This window comes from Alosa alosa, chromosome 22, assembly GCF_017589495.1.
Source record: "Alosa alosa isolate M-15738 ecotype Scorff River chromosome 22, AALO_Geno_1.1, whole genome shotgun sequence".
Lineage (NCBI taxonomy): Eukaryota > Metazoa > Chordata > Actinopteri > Clupeiformes > Clupeidae > Alosa > Alosa alosa.
The window spans coordinates 14,483,244-14,501,427 of record NC_063210.1 but is presented as its reverse complement, the minus strand read 5'-3'; the positions used below and the strand labels follow the sequence as shown (position 1 = coordinate 14,501,427).

The window sequence follows — 18,184 nt, the reverse complement described above, 5'->3', positions numbered from 1 at the left end:
GCTGGGTTCAAGCTGAACCCTTTTGTGTCTCCAGCTGTCTGAGTGTCCCGATTGACAGTCTCTTCTAGGGTCTGGTCAATCGGAACCCTGCCAAATGTGTTTGTTGCCACCTTCACAGAGAAACATGTACAATATGGCTCATCTCTGAGTAGTAAGCAGTGAGTGACCTTGCATAATTCAGATTAAGTATAAGTATAAGTACATATACTCTTTTTGGTCTTTGCATTTATCCCAATCTGTGAATTAGTAAAACACATTCAGCACACAGTGAACTGAAGCACACACTAATCCCGGCGCAGTGAGCTGCCTGCAACAACAGTGGCACTCGGGGAGCAGTGAGGGGTTTGGTGCCTTGCTCAAGGGCACTTCAGCCGTGCCCACTGGTTGGGGTTCGAACCGGCAACCCTCCAGTTACAAGTTCGAAGCGCTAACCAGTAGGCCACGGCTGCCCCACGGCTTATCATAGGCAAATGTCCAGGGGATGATTGATTGAATGCTAGCCATGCGCAATGCCCAGTTTCCTTCACGTGATGCCCTCACAGGGTTTAGTACAACCTCCACCATGTCAATATATGACATCCAGAAGCTGGCCAGTGGACCTTGCTGAGACCTGAGATGCTGCAGGAATTCACAGAAGTATTGATGGACCTTTCTGAAGACTGTACGGTCAAGTGAATCTTCTACAGTGGTTGATGATATACCCTCAGAAAAGACACTCAAGTCTAGGGGCAGGATATCTAAGAGGTCATGAGCATCAGGATGGTTCTCTGTGAGCCACTGGGGAAACTTATTCCAGACTAGCCTCAGGAGGGCTTCATACATGATTTTGTACTTATGACCATCCAAAACACCACTGACAGATCCCTCAGCCACAGCTCCAGATTCAATGCATATGTCCCTTAGGCCTGCAGCCTGGAAGCGCTTCCCAATCACACCCAAGAACATACAGATGGTGTGAAAGACTCCAAGTCTTGTCACAATGTTGGGAAACCTGTCTCTATGTGCCCACAGAATTTCTGTAACTTTACAGTAGAGAGCCTGATCAAAGGCAACTGACATGTTGCTGATGTGTAAGGAAGTCATGATTTTTAATTTGAAGGAGAATCTCATGAACAGTTGCCATCTGGGTGGCAGGGGCATTGATGGTTGGCAGATAGCTGACAACACAGGGAATAACATCCACAGAGTTTGATGCTAAGATGTTGTAACCTGTCCAGCTAGGGACGCTTTGATTTGAGGCAGAGTGCGGTCTGCATATAGCCTAGAAATCTAGACGCACCCTAGCGGCGGCAAATTAATTTGCTCAGCCTGTATGTCTAGTATCAAACCATAGGGATTTCTATTGGCTGACGCCGTGGACTTCATCCAATCACAGCGCTCTATTTTGTTAGAGAGTCTTAAGGCGGGCTTAACAGGATAACGACAGTCCTGTGACGGTGAACAACAAGGAAGGTGGCTATGGCTAACTAAGAGGTTGTTTGAATCGGGCGTTGGCGTCAACTTTGAGGAGTTGGACTTGAGCTTTTCTTTGAAAGTTGAGCAACACAATGCACTTAAGTAATTCCTTTCAAGAAGGATGTATTTGCCGTTTTGCCGACCCGGATAACGGATATGGTCGTGAAGCGCTGGCCTATTGCATGCCTAGGCAGTTTTAAAGACAATTCTCTGCCCGCCCCTTGGATTAAGCGAGGTAAATGGTTCGATTCCAGACTATACATTTCAATGATATAGGATGGCCAGCCAGGCTAGTCTGCATAGCAACCATAAGAAGTTCTTCTTCAAAGCATCAGCAGAGATATCCTGTCTTGACTTCAACATAGGATCTAGTTGGAGGACCACACCTAGTTCCCACAGCATACACTAGTAGAGCTGGCAAAGATACAGAGACAGTTCTTTGTTTGCTCTTGGGCACATCACAAGCTGGTGTAGGCAGTTCAGGACTGAACATCTGAGGCTGCACTGCTATACCCTTGACCCTATGGGATGTTCCATGCCCTGTCAGTGTCTCTTCCAGCCTGTCAATATTGTCCCTGGCCTTGAATGATGCAATATGTGCAAAAATGTCATAAAATGTCATTGACCATGCCTAAAGGACCTTGACCTTTTACACTAATGGCAATGTCATAATTGGGTTTACCACACCTTAAAACATAGGAACCAATGTCTCATTTGTTATTTGTGATACCGTTTTTAGATTTTCAGCTATGTCAGTGTTCTGCTTAATTTATACGCATTATTTTCTCAAATGCCATGTCTGATATAAGACTGAAAATCACCCCCTCCAAATCAGATAATATGGGTAAATGATACATTTTCTGAATCCTTAGGGTCATGCCAGTATTTCAGTGTTTGGATTTTGTTTCTCTGATGCTCCCTGGTGCCACAGGATTAAAAGACAAAAAATGACTTGGCGGAAATGGCAGGGAAATGTGTTTGAAGTTGGGTTCAAAGTTTGAAGAGCTCCAGGGTTGGCTGTACTTATCTAAGATGTTCACAAAATGATTTAAATGAAAGCTCAGAGTCTCCCCTTTAAAATGATACCAAACATAACAAAATAAAATATTCCAATATGTCCAATATAGAGTTTCAGCTATGTCAGTGTACTGCTTGATTTATACGCATTATTATGACCGCTGCACAGCGAAGCGGCGGTCATATAGGTTTAGTCAGATTTTTTTTTTTTTTTTTTTTTTTTTTTCGCATGCCCAAATTTCCGGCCAATGATTCCCGGGACACTGAAAGACCGGGGTACACTAAACTTGGTGGACATGTAACCCCACATGGATAGCATGGAACCATCGTTTTTCGTTTTGATCTGTAGCCCTCCGCTGAATTGGACCCCGAAAAGGAGGGTAGGGCAGACACAGTTTTCTGTGAATATCTCGAAAACCGTAGGGTTTAGGAGGACCATTTTTTTTTTTGTATGTTGATCTCAAGGGGCCATGTCAACCCATTCCATAACCACTCATTTCATGTATAGCGCCACCTAGTTAAACACAAAAAAGTAAAAATGAGGTGGTGTAATTGAAGGTATCTGTGACCTAACATAGTCAAAACTGCACAAAATTGGAAGTGTAGGATCATTATGACACCCTATGTATGCACGCCAAGTTTTGTGGAATTCCGTTCATGGGGGCCACACAATAAATTAATTTATGTTACTATACACCAACTGGCCTGTAGGTGGCCGGAGACAGTTTTCTGTGAATATCTCGAGAACCGTAGGGCGAACTAGAGGTCCACTTTTTTTTTGTATGTTGGTCTTAAGGGGGCATGTCAACCCATCCCATTACCACTTATTTCATGTATAGCGCCACCTAGTTAAAAATTAAAAAAGCAAAAATGAGGTGTTTTCATCTCAATATCTCTGGTTGACAAGGTCAAAACTGCACGAAATTAAAAGAGTAGGATCATTATGACACCCTCTGAATGCATGCCAAGTTTTGTGTACTTTCGTTCATGGGGGCCTTACAATAAAATAATTTATGTGTACATTTAGTGACGCATACACCAACAAGGATTCCCCGGGACACTGAAAGACCGGGGTACACAAAACTTGGTGAGCATGTACCCCACATGGATAGCATGGAACCGTCATTTTTCGTTTTCATCTGCAGCCCCCCCCGCTGGACTGGACCCCCGAAGAAAAGGAGAGTAGGGCAGACACAGTTCTCTGTGAATCTTTTATGGTATGTTGGTCTCAAGGGCCCACATCAACCTGGCTCATAATCACTCATTTGTGATTTGCCCCGGTAAAAAAAATGAAAATCAGTAGGATTAAAAGAAAGCCAAAATAAATATTCATCATCATCATCATGGCTGCATTTTCAGTATTGGCGAGAAGTAGTCGTTTGTCCACTAGATGGCGATCGTTGCAGTGAGACGTAATTTTGTTGGAAGTTAAAAGTGGGTTGGAAAAACAATGGACGCTTCATACAAGGACTGTAATTTACCGCAGCTTAACATCTAATAAGGATAGGGACGATGTTCACATGAAGTGTAATTCCCATTTCTTCTTGAAGCCTAAATAAATCTAAGGATGTTTTTCGGACATGCTTGGTTTTACTGCAGGTACGTTAATCTTGTAATATCAATAAGGACCTAGGTAATGTTACCGTTAACGTTGGTTGAGTGATGGAGGCATTTGATTGATTGCATTTGTAGAAAACTATAAATGCGGTTATACCAAGCAAATTGATAGCAGCACTGTTTGTATCTTTTCGACTGTCATTTATTGCACGTGCTACAAAAATAATTCTGTGCAATGGAAGATTTACCAACGTTATTAATCGGGTCTGATACAGTTTTGCCTATACATGCGTGAGACTGAGACGCCTGTTTATTTTGTTTTAAGTGCGTGCAGGGTGTGAGAGGGGAATCGATGTGCTTTGATTACAGCTTGGTAGTTGTAGTCTGTGAAATTAAAAAAGCACGCGGTGTGTGAAGTATCCAAACAATGACACCTTCATTTCATTATGGCTGCTTTAGCAAAACACCTTAAGCTACTGTGTAGTGGGTCCCATTTAGAAGTGGCTACTTCATTCGCTTTCCTTGACTCATGGAGCTGCGTGAATGTTATTACAACTTTTCGCCACGATATGACAGTTTAAGTCCGCTTTGATACTGTAAGGCGAAGCCATTGGTTTTCAAAGGAGATTTTATTTGTGTCGCTAGCATAGCCTATTGACAATTTATGTTGTCAATAGGCCTACCTTATAATCCTACCTGTAGCTTAGGGAAGCTAACAACTTTCTATTAGGATCTAGTTTGTTAGTTACCGTTTTGTCATAACTCCCTGATGCATTTTTGCATTTAGAATAGCCAGAGCGTGTATATCTCAATCGAAAATTAAACAATATCGGTGCCTATGGACTAGGCTGGGTGAACCCAGCCTGATCTGCCCGCTTATTTATTTTTTGATTTCTTAAAAGATTGAGCTTGGTCTGATGAAAGCCAGACTAGCCATGGACCTCAGTTAAACAATGCAAGGGAACATGAATCAGCCTATATTTGCACTAACAATAACGGACAAAAGTTTTTTCAACTTTGGCCCGTTAAAATGTGTATGAACAGTCTAGCGACGCGATTTCATCAAGGCCCATTTGGACATGTCAGTTATTTGCACCACTGGTTAGATGTAAAACAGCATTTCGTTTCAGACTAGGCTACTGTTACTTAATTTGTGCATTAACAATAACGTTTCAGACTACTGTTACTTAATTTGTGCATTGACAATAAAAGTATTACATGAACTAAAGATGACTAAAAATCTTATGTAGAAGAAGAAACATTCACAAAAATCCATCCATCCAAAAATGACCTTTGTTTTGATAGCTGTTGAAAACGGCATGGAACTGACAGAGATGTTTTTATTTATAAATACATAAAAAATAAATAAATAAATAACATTATGCTGATACCTTTTGCTTTTCCCAAATACAATGTAGCCTACAGGTGTAAGTGACCTTTCATCAATCCAGTTGCAATGGATGAACTGTGATGAACTGCCCTACTTGTGATTGTTTAGAGATTTTAAAGGTTTTATAACAATTCTACATCTTCTTTGGCTATTCTACAATCTATTCACCTTTTCAGCACCAGTAGGGTACTTTCTGTGCAGCCGCACACACACACTCAGGCATGCCAAACAAGCATACACAAAAGTTTCAAGAGTGGGGGATGGAGTAAAATATGGAGACAAATTGAAGTGTGATTTATTTTCGCGGAACGGATGTACAGGACTGAGCGGCGGTCATATTTTGTACCGCTATGCGGTACATCTAGTTTTCTCAACCTTAGTTTACATTATGTGTGATAACTCAAAACAGCTACTCTTGTCAGATGGCCATCATACATCACTGAAAAGCTGAGATTCCAGGCTTTCAGAAAAGCCATTTAACTATCTTGTTCATAAACGATGGTGTCAAGACTTCTCATTTTGATGACACTGGCAGTTTAATTGACATAAATACTTGCTTTTGAGGAATGGACTATCCATTTTGAGCAAGTGACGTGCTTTTGAAGGTTATCCACTAGGTTTTGCAGTTTGCACTAATTGTTTTGATAAATGCACTAACTGCTGTGCAAATGTTAATAGTGATGTGAGAAAAGCACCAAAGCGACTGAGAAAAACTGTAACTCCAAACCCGATTGAGCCCAGCTGACAATCAAAGCAGGACCAGGCTTTTGTTTTGTTCTCCTTCGAAACTTTCCATCTCAGAACAAAAGTCATAAAGCAGTGAATGAGAACCATTTCCTGGACTATCCACTGCCACACACCACTTTGTTAGAGCGTATGGATTGGTGTTCTGTTGATCAATGACACCTCTAAATCAGGTAGGTGAACATTTACCAACCAAAGCTGCTTTTTGGTTTCACGTATTAAAAGAGTTGGTTTGACTTGTAAAGCTTCATTAAGGACTGTAGGCTACATCTAACTTTTTGGTTTATTCTCACTGTTTATTCTCACTGAAACATTGTGACAATATCAGAATATCAGAAAAGTACAGTTTGCCATTCTTACCCGCATAAGTAATGTGTGTACTCAACCTTGAATGTTTTATCAAACAAAACTACATACACACAGCACATGTTAAAGTCAACAAAAGCCACCCTTCACAAATGCCGTAAACAAACAAACCAACGGTGAGTGCTCTGCTCTCTGTTTGCCCAAGTTTAACTGTAACACGCACCTGACCCTTCCCCTGTATTTCATGTATGTGGCGTCGGGAGGCAGGCAACACTACACCTACAGCCGCCTTTGATTTGAGACATTCCTGCTGAAAGCCCCAGCTGGCTCCTCCTGTCCTTCCTACTCCTCCCTGCACCACTCATGTCTGCTGAAGTGAAAGGAGGGAGGGGCGTCCACGACACACACACTGAAACTATGGGAGAGGCTCAGTGCTGTTGTGCCAGTTCACAGCAGCGGTTTCAGTCTCAACTACTCTCTCTCTCTCTCTCTCTTTTTTTTTTTTTTTTTTTTTAAAAAGGACAGGCGAGGAACCTGTGGATCACAGAGTCCAGTGAGTGACTGTCTGGAGGAAGGAACGAGATAGTAAAAAGTGAAAGAGAAAGTGAAAGAGAAAGCCATGGCAGACACACAGCTGACCTCAGATCAGACAAAATGCATTCTGTGCGAGGGGACTCAGAAGGCGGAGGAGGACAAAGACTGTCCTCAGTGCAGCAAGAAGAGCGGGAGTGGTGGGAAAACCGGTCCAGTCGTGCCTCAGGGGAAGCCTCAGGTGAACGGGCAGCCAGGTAAAGAAAACGGCTCAGACACTAAGAGTAAAGAGGGAGCGGAAACCCGAGATCCCAACAAGACGGCGTCGGAGTCCAAGAGGGCAGCTGCCGCCACTGAAGAAGCTAAGATCCAGGAGGACCTGAAGCAGTTAGAGGATCCAAAGAAGCCACTGGAGGACTCGAGTGGGCAGCAGACGCAGGTGGATGCAGAGGAGGTGAAAAGGGAGGTGAAGGAGAATGGTGAAGGCGCAGCAGCAGCAGAGGAGAAGAAGGTGGAGGAGGAGGTGCTGGAGCCGGATTATGTGGTGTGCGACTCGTGCATCGATAGCCCGCGTCGTGCCACCCGCTCCTGCCTCACCTGCCTGGTGTCGTACTGCGAGGACCACCTGCGGCCGCACGTGGAGAACGCCAAGTTCCAGAACCACCGGCTGGTGGAGCCGCTGCAGGACATCGAGCGGCGGACGTGCGAGAGCCACAAGTGGCCGCTGGAGCTGTACTGCATCGCCGATGCCTGCTGTGTGTGCCAGGACTGTGCCGCGGAGGACCACCATGGACACAACACCATGCGCATCGAAGAGGCGCGCAAGAAGATAGAGGTGAGGGGCTTACACACACACACACACACACACACACACACACACACACACACACACACACACACACACACACAACACACACACCACACACCATGCCACACATATGACACACACCACAAACACAAACAGACACATAGGCAAAAGGTGTTGCAGACAGACAGCCAAATATGTTTTGCAATCTGTTGCAATCTGTGTCTTAAGTACTTACACACAAATATATTCAGATGCAAACTTCTCTACCCAATAACAGCAAAACATTTCTAAAAATTCACAAAAATACAGAGGACTCATCTCCTATAGGACAAATAAAATAACTTAACTTTTCTGCTGGCACTTTGATTTCAAATATTTTTCTACTAACATATTAAAGTCCATTTTGTCACAATATACCAACGGCCTTGTAGCCATGGAAAGAGTGTGGAAAAGCCCACATGATACTGAATGTGCCATAAAGATGACAAGACTCGACAGGTGTTTCAAGAAAAATAACAAGGGATTTCACACCATCACCCAGATCAAAGGAAAACAGATAAAAATAGTCAGGACAGACCGGTAGACTTCCAGGTCAGATATTGTCAAACACTTGAGTTGGTGCAGGAATGCATTGCATAGGATTAACTGCTCAGTTGCACCCAATTTAATCAGTGAGTGATAAGCAAGTCTCGGCAACTGCAGGTGATTATATTACTTTAATTTAATCAAGAGCTGTGAAGAGATCATTTCAGTTATGTTTTCATATGACACAAAAGTAAAAGGCTCATTACCTCATTGAGGTCAATATTTGCATATAGACACAGTTTCAGGATTTGAGTTGAAGTCTTTGTCTTCTCCCACAGAGAACCCCTAAAACATTCTTAATGGAGGCATCTAATGATCATCTATTCTGTTAAATTATATTTACTTAATTGCTAATATTGTTTTTTTATTATTATTTAAGCTGTTAAACCGTTAATTTGAATGTTTATGTTTATAAAGGTAAAGGTTTAATGATGTGATTGTAAGTCACTTTGGATAAAAGCATCTTTTAAAAACTATAAAACTATCACAAACATAACAACGACAACAACTTGCATTTATATAGAGCTTTATCAAGGCACCCAAAGTGCTGTACAGTGAAGGGGAATCCTCACAAACCACCACCAATGTGTAGTCCCCACCTGGGTGCTCCAGAACTCCAGAACTCTCATCACACGCCAGCCTGAGGTGGAGAGTGAGGGAATCAGCATAAACATAAACATGAACTTATTTGTAAAACAAATTCTTCTGAGGTCATAGGAAGTGTCAGTTCTGGGGAATTCCTCTGGATAAACTATCAATCATTTTCACTTGCCCTGATGAAGGCCATAATAGCAGAAATGAATAGTCATGTTTTGACTGAATAAGCCAAGCAATAATGATGGGTCATTTTGACCACTGATTTAAAAAAAAATAATAAAAAAAATAGTTCTGCTGGTGAAGTTTTGAGTTTAAATTCCAATGGTCAAAATAATCGCGTTGGCAGTTCTAGTAGTTTTGAAATTCTTGGCAGTTCTAGTGTTAAAGAGCAAATAGCACAGCCAGAATTTGATCTGACTGAGAAGAACTGATGCATAGGCAAGGCATTTCTCCTGAGGATGTATTTATTATTTGAGTGAAGAGACTATGACTATTCAAGTTTAAACTTCTCAAAACTGACATTTAGATGGCACAGAAACTGGAACACTGGCTCATTTGTGTATGGGTGTGTACTTCCTCATTTCCCAGGGGAACCTGTAAAAACTGTGCATGACAGCTTTTTGTTCAGCATCATCTAGGGCATATTTCTCCAAAGGTTTTTAGATCACCTGACCCTTGACTCTGGACTCATGTGACTAAAGGGGTCATGACACATATCCCAGTCAGGTCTGCACCTCATTCCAGATGTCTTGAGGTATGTCCAGCCATTGTCATTTAAATGACTGGGCACAGTCAGTGACAAGCTTGTGATACTCAGGAAACAGGGTATTCATGCTACATTTCACTGTCATTACAGATAACAGGACTGGCTTCCTGCTCAGTTGGAGTCTGCAGCAACGACATGAGCAAACAGGAGCAGTGTTTCATGCATTTACAACTCGTTATTTGACAAGTGCCTCTTGACATGCAGTTACGTAACGCAATGGGCAAGTCCTGTTTGATCAGAACATAAAAGTGCATGATTCAAAGTGCTTATTCATTTTCCTCAGAGTGGCTTCATCGGTTTTGTAGGATTACTGAATTAATATAGTCCCCATTAAGCAAAAATACTGGACACATTCTTCATAAAATAAACTGGAAACTTGGATCTACACTGTAATGTTCAGATGTTTAGCCCATACAGCCACACAGAATGAAGTGACATCCACTTGTGGGGCCAAATGATTTCTCTCATGTCAGCAGACTAAACCCTTTTCAGCATCTATGCATTTATTCCCCCATGGTCTCATACTGGTATGTGGAGTCTACCCACTGAAACAGCATTTCAGAGCATTCCAACTTGGAGCATGTTGAAACTGGAACCTGATGTATACTTTGGGGGAGGAAATTGCAGAACATTGAAAGAAAAGACTGCAGAACAAAAGGAATGATATGTGTGTCGGGACAAGAATGTAATTTTCTTGTATAACTCCCCCAAAGCACGGCAACTCAGTCCCACCCATCAGGAAGAACCAGTTCCTCATTAATTGCCCCTACAAATGTCCCCTTAAACTGAAAAAGTGGCATTTATAAGCCTGTATTTCTGTCTGATGCTGATCACCAGGTCCTTTATATTCCCCACCATTCAGTTCTTGCTCAAGTCTTGCCTGTTGAGAAAAGGGGAAAGATCACCTTCAGGCACAAATTTTGCTGTCAAGTATGTACAGTAACCTGAATGAAGGGATGCCCAGACCTGCCTCAGGAATGTGGCTTGACTCAATCAGTGAAGTGCAAAAAAAATTTTATTCAAAAGACTCTCAACCCTTTTCCAAAGGGAGAATATTGAGTTGAATAATTTTACATGTACATTCATCAAAGACTTTAATCAGAAGTGGCTTACACTACAACACATTTTCATCAATGTGTGTGTGTATTGCTCGGTCGGTATGAACTTGATGTTATTAGCCCCTTGCTCTAACAGTTGAGAGGCAGGTTAGATAAGATGCACTGAAATGGAAAAGAAACAAAAAATGTTTGTGTGTGTGTGTGTGCGTGCGTGCGTGCGTGCGTGCGTGCGTGCGTGTGTGTGCGTTCATGCATGCGTATATGTGTTCACTAAGCTTCTCTCTTCTTCTCCACTGACAGAAAGAGTTGAACGATAAGCAAAAAGAGATGGTGAAGACGTTCAGTGCTGCAGAGAATGCCATCAACAAGCTTCAGGTCAACACCGTCTCCATCGAGGTACGCCATTACACAACATTAAGAAGGGCTTATCCCACACTGTCTGTGTTTGTTTCACTGCTTCCGTGCTTACATAACACAGTGTATGTATGATAGGGGACATGTGCTACACTACCCTTCATTTCCCATAGCCATTGCTGTGGAAAAATCTCACCTCTTTCAATTGACTTGTTTAGGGAAATAGTAAGAAATCTAAAGAGGGAATTCTATTTGAATTATAAAATCATAGACATCTTTTGAGCTTTTGTAGTTTCATCATCGCACAGCTAAAATTGAGGTCTTATCTCTTTTTTTTTGTATACCATTTGTCTTGTCTCCATTTTTGATGTGGGAGTGTTTTTCCGCCAACCAAACAAGTTGTTGTGGTGGTACAGCTGTTTTGAAATTCCAGAGCGGTGACTTCATGGACTTCCTTTGACTACCCACAAAACCGTACCTGGATGACACATAGTAATTTTGGTTAACTGTGGGTTACAGTATTACAGTATGTGAGTGGCGGGTGATGACTTGAGGCCTGTAGGTTGGGCTGATTTAATATCCAGTTCTTTGAATGAGTTTCGGCCCCAACCTCATTGGCCTGGTAGTCACAAACTGCTGAGGAACACCTCTCAAAGTCAGGGAGTCATCATCACTTTGTGGGACCAGAGCGGTAGAGAAAACAGAGTGGCGACACTCCCATAAGAGACCCAGTAAAAAAGATGGCAGCACTTTTCCATGCCAGTTTCCGGATAATGGGAGTTTTGGAACTGAAAACGACCAATCACTTGGTCAGTAAGTTACTAGATTATGAGTCAATGAGTTACTAGATTATGCCCTCCAACATCCAGAAATACATCCCAACCTCCTGCGATACAGCCATTCAGCACAGGAACTTCTGATCGCGTGGCGACGTTACCAAAGAGTCTTGCAACTCTTTCTTTGTATGGCTCTGTGTGGAACCATATGAATATGACTATGACACACAGACTGGGTTTTTATGAACCTGTAATCTAGAAACAGCCACAAGGCCTACTGGCTTTTCTTCGGTGACCCAACTTGAACTGTTGCATGTCTCTGTACTTTTGGCTAGAGACTTTTGATCGTCTTCCAAACCGAACTCCATTAAGGTGCTTGAATTTATTTAGAAATGTAAACTGCCATTATGGCTGCAATCACACATACCCACATTTAGTTCACACTCACAGTTTACTAAGGACATTTAGTTAACAGTTTATTTTGGTATTTTAATATATGCCTGACTAGTCGAGACCAGGGAGAGCTAGTGCCTCTTTTCTCCCTCAGGCCTAGGAGTCTGTGAAAATACTTTCAGGCTTTAGGTGGGAGTCCAGGAAGTGACATCTCTTTCCGGACATCTTGATCTCGCTCTTGTATAAAGAATTACCAGCAAGAATGACCTCTATTGTTACTATTTGGTCCAAGATTCCAAGGAGATCCTGTTTATTCCTGAGCTAGTCTTGACCTTTATCTGCAATGAAACTGAAATAAATGACATTACAAATATTACATTACATTAACATTTTTGTCACACATAAACTATTTAGTTCTTCATAAGTGGTATATTCAGATCAGAATCAATGGACCAGTGTTCTTGAAAACAAAATGTCCTTCACTGTCCACCTTAAATTAACCAAGGGGCAGCCATGGTAACTGGTTCGGGCTTGTAACAGAAGGGTTGCCGGTTCGATCCCCGACCAGTAGGAAAAATGTGGGCGGGGGAAGTGGTTGAGCACTGCTCTCCCATGCCCACATCCACGGCTGAAGTGCCCTTGAGCAAGGCACCTAATCCCTCACTGCTCCCCGGGCGCCACTGTAGCAGCTCACTGCTCCAGGTTAGTGTGTGCTTCACCTCACTAGCTGTGTGTTCACTGTGTCCTGTGTGTGTTTCACTAATTCATGGATTTGGATAAAAGACCAAATTTCCCTCACGGGATCAAAAGAGTATATACTGTATTCTACTACTACTTTACTATACTAAATTTACGAAGGAACCTCTAGTGTCAAACAGTTTTAGCTTCAATGTTAGATACTAAAAAAACTGACAATATGCCATTTGTTTTTGATGAAATAGCATAATAATGAGTTATCATACTGACCACTTCTCTGTGACTGCCATGTGCTCTATAAAAGACAGTGCTTTAATGAAAACCATGTGTATTTGTCCCCCAATATTGGCAGACATCGGTGAAGGACGTCCGCAGTGTGATCGAGGAGCAGTTCTCAGTGCTGCAGGCCGCAGTGGAGCGTGCACAGCGGGAGGTGACGGAGATGGTGGAGGGTGAGGAGCGCCAAGCTCTACGGCAGGTGGAGGGCATCCGTGTGCACCTGGAGCAGCGCTGTACTGACCTCAAGAAGACCCAGACACAGGTGGATAAGATCTCCCGCAACAAGAACGATGTGGACTTTCTACAGGTAAGCCACGACCCTCCGTGTTCATGATAGACGCTGGCCTTCAGTGCCACTCTTCTGAAATATCTTCAAGCAGCTCTTTATGTGATTTTAGCTACTGACATGACTGTGGCAATTTAGAATTTGGATTTGTAACATTTTATCACAGATTTAGATATTTCCTCTGACACAGTTCACTGATGAGGGAGAAGGTTTAGGCCTAAATATCATCATTGGCATATTAGCTCTAGTAGAGACTTGGTCTATAGTCTTGTACTCAAGTCATGCTTTATCACAAAGGCACTTATGGTGGTCCCTGGCCATGCAATTATAATGTAGTTTGTGGTAATGTGGTAATCACGTTTTTGTTTTATTCAGTAGAGGTCCTCAGATTGCTGCATTAGTCAGAATGGTAGTCCCTGGGTCACAGTCAAATGAAAAACTATCCTACAGCTAGTACGAAGGCAAATTACTTGTGTAATTTGCCTACAGTTATTGTGGGTAAACATTAATATTGATAATATTGATTGATAAGGACACCTTACATTGGCAAATTCTTAAGGCTGAGAAATTTACTTGTGGCCAAGGACCACCATAAATGTCTTTGCCGACCCACAGGGCCGAAAGCAAGTGGTTCCCTGGTTAATCCTGCTCTTGGACATTCAGTCCCTGGGCCCTGTAAAGCGAAGCAACTTCAATTGTCCTGGGAAATGAATTGAATTGAAATGAAACGTATGTACAGATATGCATCAGGAGGTGGCTGCTATGGTAGGATTTTGCTCACAGCAGTTTTGTGAGACAGGCCGTAAAAAAGCAAATTGTTACTCATACTTGCAGGAGTACTCAGAATGGAAAAAAGACGCTCCAGACATCTCCCTGCCCGGGGTCTCCATCGGTCTGATGGATCGCCTCAACGCCTTCAGCCGTGTCATTGTGAGCTCAACCCAGGAGCTGTGTGACAAGCTCCTCTCCACCTACCTCGAAACGCTCAAGGAAACCTGCAAGAATGGTACGTCATACATTCCACACACTCCAATCTCTCCTTTCGTGTCTCCCTCTTTTTGACTTCCATAGTCTGTCACATTTGCTCTTGTTCTTCCAAACATAGACATATACAAACACACATAGTCATAGACATGGACGTGGCAACATATAACTGAAAATACCCAGAGGGCAATTCCGTGGAAAATTACATTTTTGGTAACATCCATAACGCCAATAAAATGTGATGGTATGGTATGATGTGAATGGCTGAAGAATGTAAATGAGAAAAAATTTACAAAAAATGAATGCTATCATTCACATCATTTCACTGGTGTTATGGATGTGACAAAAAAATTAAATTTTCCGTGGAATTGCCCCAGACAAACAGACCAACTCAACAGGGAGTAATGAGACACATTGAGACATCAAGGAGCCTGAGCTAAAATTGGCTTTGAAAATGTCATGTGAGTCAGAGAAGAGGAGTGTTCCAACACGTAAGGTGACCTGCTTATCCAACGTGTCCCTCAGGCACACCTGGTATCAGCAGAAATAAAAGCTGAAACTCTTCCCAAGGACTGCCCGGTGACTTGCGGCAAACTTTGCTAGTCATGCTTACGATAACCAATGACTTAATCCAGATGATATATTCACCACTGTGATTCATCTCCTTTAGATCTCAATCCACATCCTCCATTAATAGACATAAATATTGACAAATATTGACAAATGATTTGTAACTTAACCACACATTTTCCTTCTTTTTACCCCCTTCCAGATAAGCTCAGCATTAAAACCACAGTACAGACCATTGTTGCAGCTAAACAAAATGTGTCCATTCCTGACCCAAAGACTAGAGAAGATTTCATGAAGTGTAAGTGTTCTCATCTGCTTATGACCAACCAAGGACAGAAACTGATTAAGGCACTTGTATGTAAAGTAATATGATATAAACTTAGTTGTGGTCATGATACTGTATACATTCCTTTGTCACTTTTGACAATGGGCCAATCATACAAGCTATATGAATGTTAAAATGCACTTAAATGTAATGTCAGTACCTACATGTAAACGTAACCTTAGCCTGAAATGTCCTTTTAGACTCCAGTCCTCTGAATCTTGATGGCAACACAGTCCACAAGTTCCTCCGTCTTACGGAGGAGAACCACAAGGTGACCAACACCACCCCCTGGCAGCACAGCTACCCGGATGTCCCGGAGCGCTTCGAGCACTGGCGACAGGTCCTGACCACCGAGAGCTTCTACATGGACCGCCACTACTTCGAAGTGGACATCAGCGGTGAGGGAACACACGTGGGACTGACCTACAAGAGCATCGAGCGCAAGGGCAAGGAGAGCAACTGCTGCATCACGAGCAACAACTTCTCCTGGTGCCTCCAGTGGAATGGACGCAGCTTCTCGGCCTGGCACAGCGACGTGGAGACCCCGCTGAGCGTCCCGAAGGCCACGCGGATCGGTGTCTACGTGGACTATCACCGCGGCCATCTGGCGTTCTACGGTGTGGACGACGGCATGTCCCTGATCCACGAGTACCAGGCGGAATTCCTGGAGCCACTCTACCCAGCTTTCTGGCTGTCCAAGAAGGAGAATGTGGTGTTGCTGATACCACCAGGGGGCGCCCTGCCAGTCAAGAGCCCCTCTCCGCCTTCGTCTCCACCTACTCTTCACGCGGCACCACCCTTGGCACCATCCTCTGTGCAAAAATAGGACTTCCTGACCATATTAACTGTGGTATTAAGACTATTATCCTCAATGGTAGCCATGTTTCATGGTCAATTCTTATTCACTCAAACTGTCATTTCCGGAACAAGAATCATAGTAGGGCTCAGCTGGGACCTCATGAACTGTTTTACTGGTTGATAAAGGACTGGTCCACAGACCATTCCTCAGTGATAGCCATGTTTCACAGTGGTAGCCATGTTTCATGATTCTTATCTGATCAAAGTGGACATTCTAGAACAAGAAGCCTTGGGCCATAAGATTGAACATTTTCTCAAGAGCCCCTCTTCACCTTCATCTTTGCCCACTCTTACTATGTCTCCGCCCTGCTGGCCACAGTAGGACTCACTGCAGGGCTGGGGGCACTCAGTGGTGAAAATGTAAACCTGTTACATATTAACACCCCCCCCCCTCCTCCTCCCACACACACACACACCTTGACTAGGTCATTATAGCATAGCATTGTGAAACATCTGAAGAAAAAGTCTATTTTTGTATATGTTGGGTGTGTCATTAATGGTTTAGGATCATTTCCTGTTTCCTATTTTCTTTTTTCAGTTTTGTGCAATGTCTGAACCACTGACCATATTTATTTGTAAGCTGCATGGAAAGTTGTCTTTTTGTATACGCACAGAGATGCACAGAGGGATTGTTTTACTTTTTTTTGTCTTTTTGCAACAATAAAATGAATTTGCCATAACAACAGAGTACAAACTAAACATATTATTCTATATTATTCTTGAACAAATAATCCAGTTTCCACTGAACTGCTGACAGCCTGGTAAAACTGGTTTGCTAAAGGTTGCACAAATCATTTAAATTCTTTTAAATGCCTTGAGCACTTGAGGAAATGATTCACGCACAGATGCATCTTGAATCTTGAATGGTTAGTCTTATGTTAGCCTGGCCTTATGGCAAATGGTCAGGCTAGTCTTATGTGTAAACTGAAAGAGATGGTAACATATTACTGGCTTTGAACCCATTAATACCTTTTCTTTTCAAGTCATTGATTTGAACTTCGAAATTTTTTCGACTATCACTGCTCTCCTAGTCTTCACTACACCATGGTTCAGCTCTCTCCACAAGTTTGGAGTAGTGTAATAATAGGAACCATCTGGGACTCAACAGCAAGACCAAGGAGAGGGTAGTGACCTTTTCTAGCAAACAGAGGGCACTATAGCTAAGACGGCTACTACTACCATCCATGGGGAACCTGTAGTATCAGAGGACAAATATAAATACCTGGGCACAACCTTAGTCTCCTGAAATTCACCTCCAACACTGAGTTAACCCATAAAGGAGTACCGTCACACCGGTGTGACGGGAATGTTGGGAAATGAACATTCTAAAGAATATCTGGGTTCATTGAATTCAACATAGAATTTTAGAACCTTCAATTGTTGCGGAACTTAGAATGTTCAAAAACCTACACCTTTAAGGGTTAATCCTCAAGAAATGTCAGCAGCGACCAGAGCCGGACAGTAACGGAGTACATTTACTTGAGTACAGTACTTGAGTACAATTTTGAGGGATCTGTACTTTACTCGAGTATCATTATTGGGGAGTACTCATGACTTTTACTCAAGTACATTTGAGAGGGAAATATTGTACTCTTTACTCCACTACATTTCTGTCCATAACTGTGAGTACCCATTAGTTCTTCTAAAAAAAAAGGAAAAAAGAAAAATCTCGGAAACCCTCAATTTGTTGTTTCCCTCTCAAACATGATTGGATTGTGCAGGCGCCACTGATTGGGACAGCCTATCAGCAATTCCCTTCAGCTTTCCGCCAAAGCCAACTCCATGGTCAGATTTAGATAAGAGACGAAACCATGGATGAAATAATGGAGACGCAGCAGGTCCATCCCGG

The 18,184-nt window shown here is 42.7% G+C and overlaps 1 protein-coding gene across 1 annotated transcript; it reads left to right on the top strand.

Annotated features, from left to right (window-relative positions):
* The first annotated feature begins 6,908 nt into the window (after positions 1–6,908).
* Positions 6,909–17,022, top strand: trim16 (tripartite motif containing 16). Its single transcript, XM_048234096.1, has 6 exons — positions 6,909–7,835; positions 11,115–11,210; positions 13,386–13,619; positions 14,433–14,604; positions 15,355–15,450; positions 15,678–17,022. The coding sequence occupies exons 1-6, from the start codon at positions 7,089–7,091 to the stop codon at positions 16,301–16,303; spliced, it is 1,971 nt and encodes a 656-aa protein (XP_048090053.1). The 5' UTR covers positions 6,909–7,088; the 3' UTR covers positions 16,304–17,022.
* Positions 17,023–18,184: the final 1,162 nt, after the last annotated feature.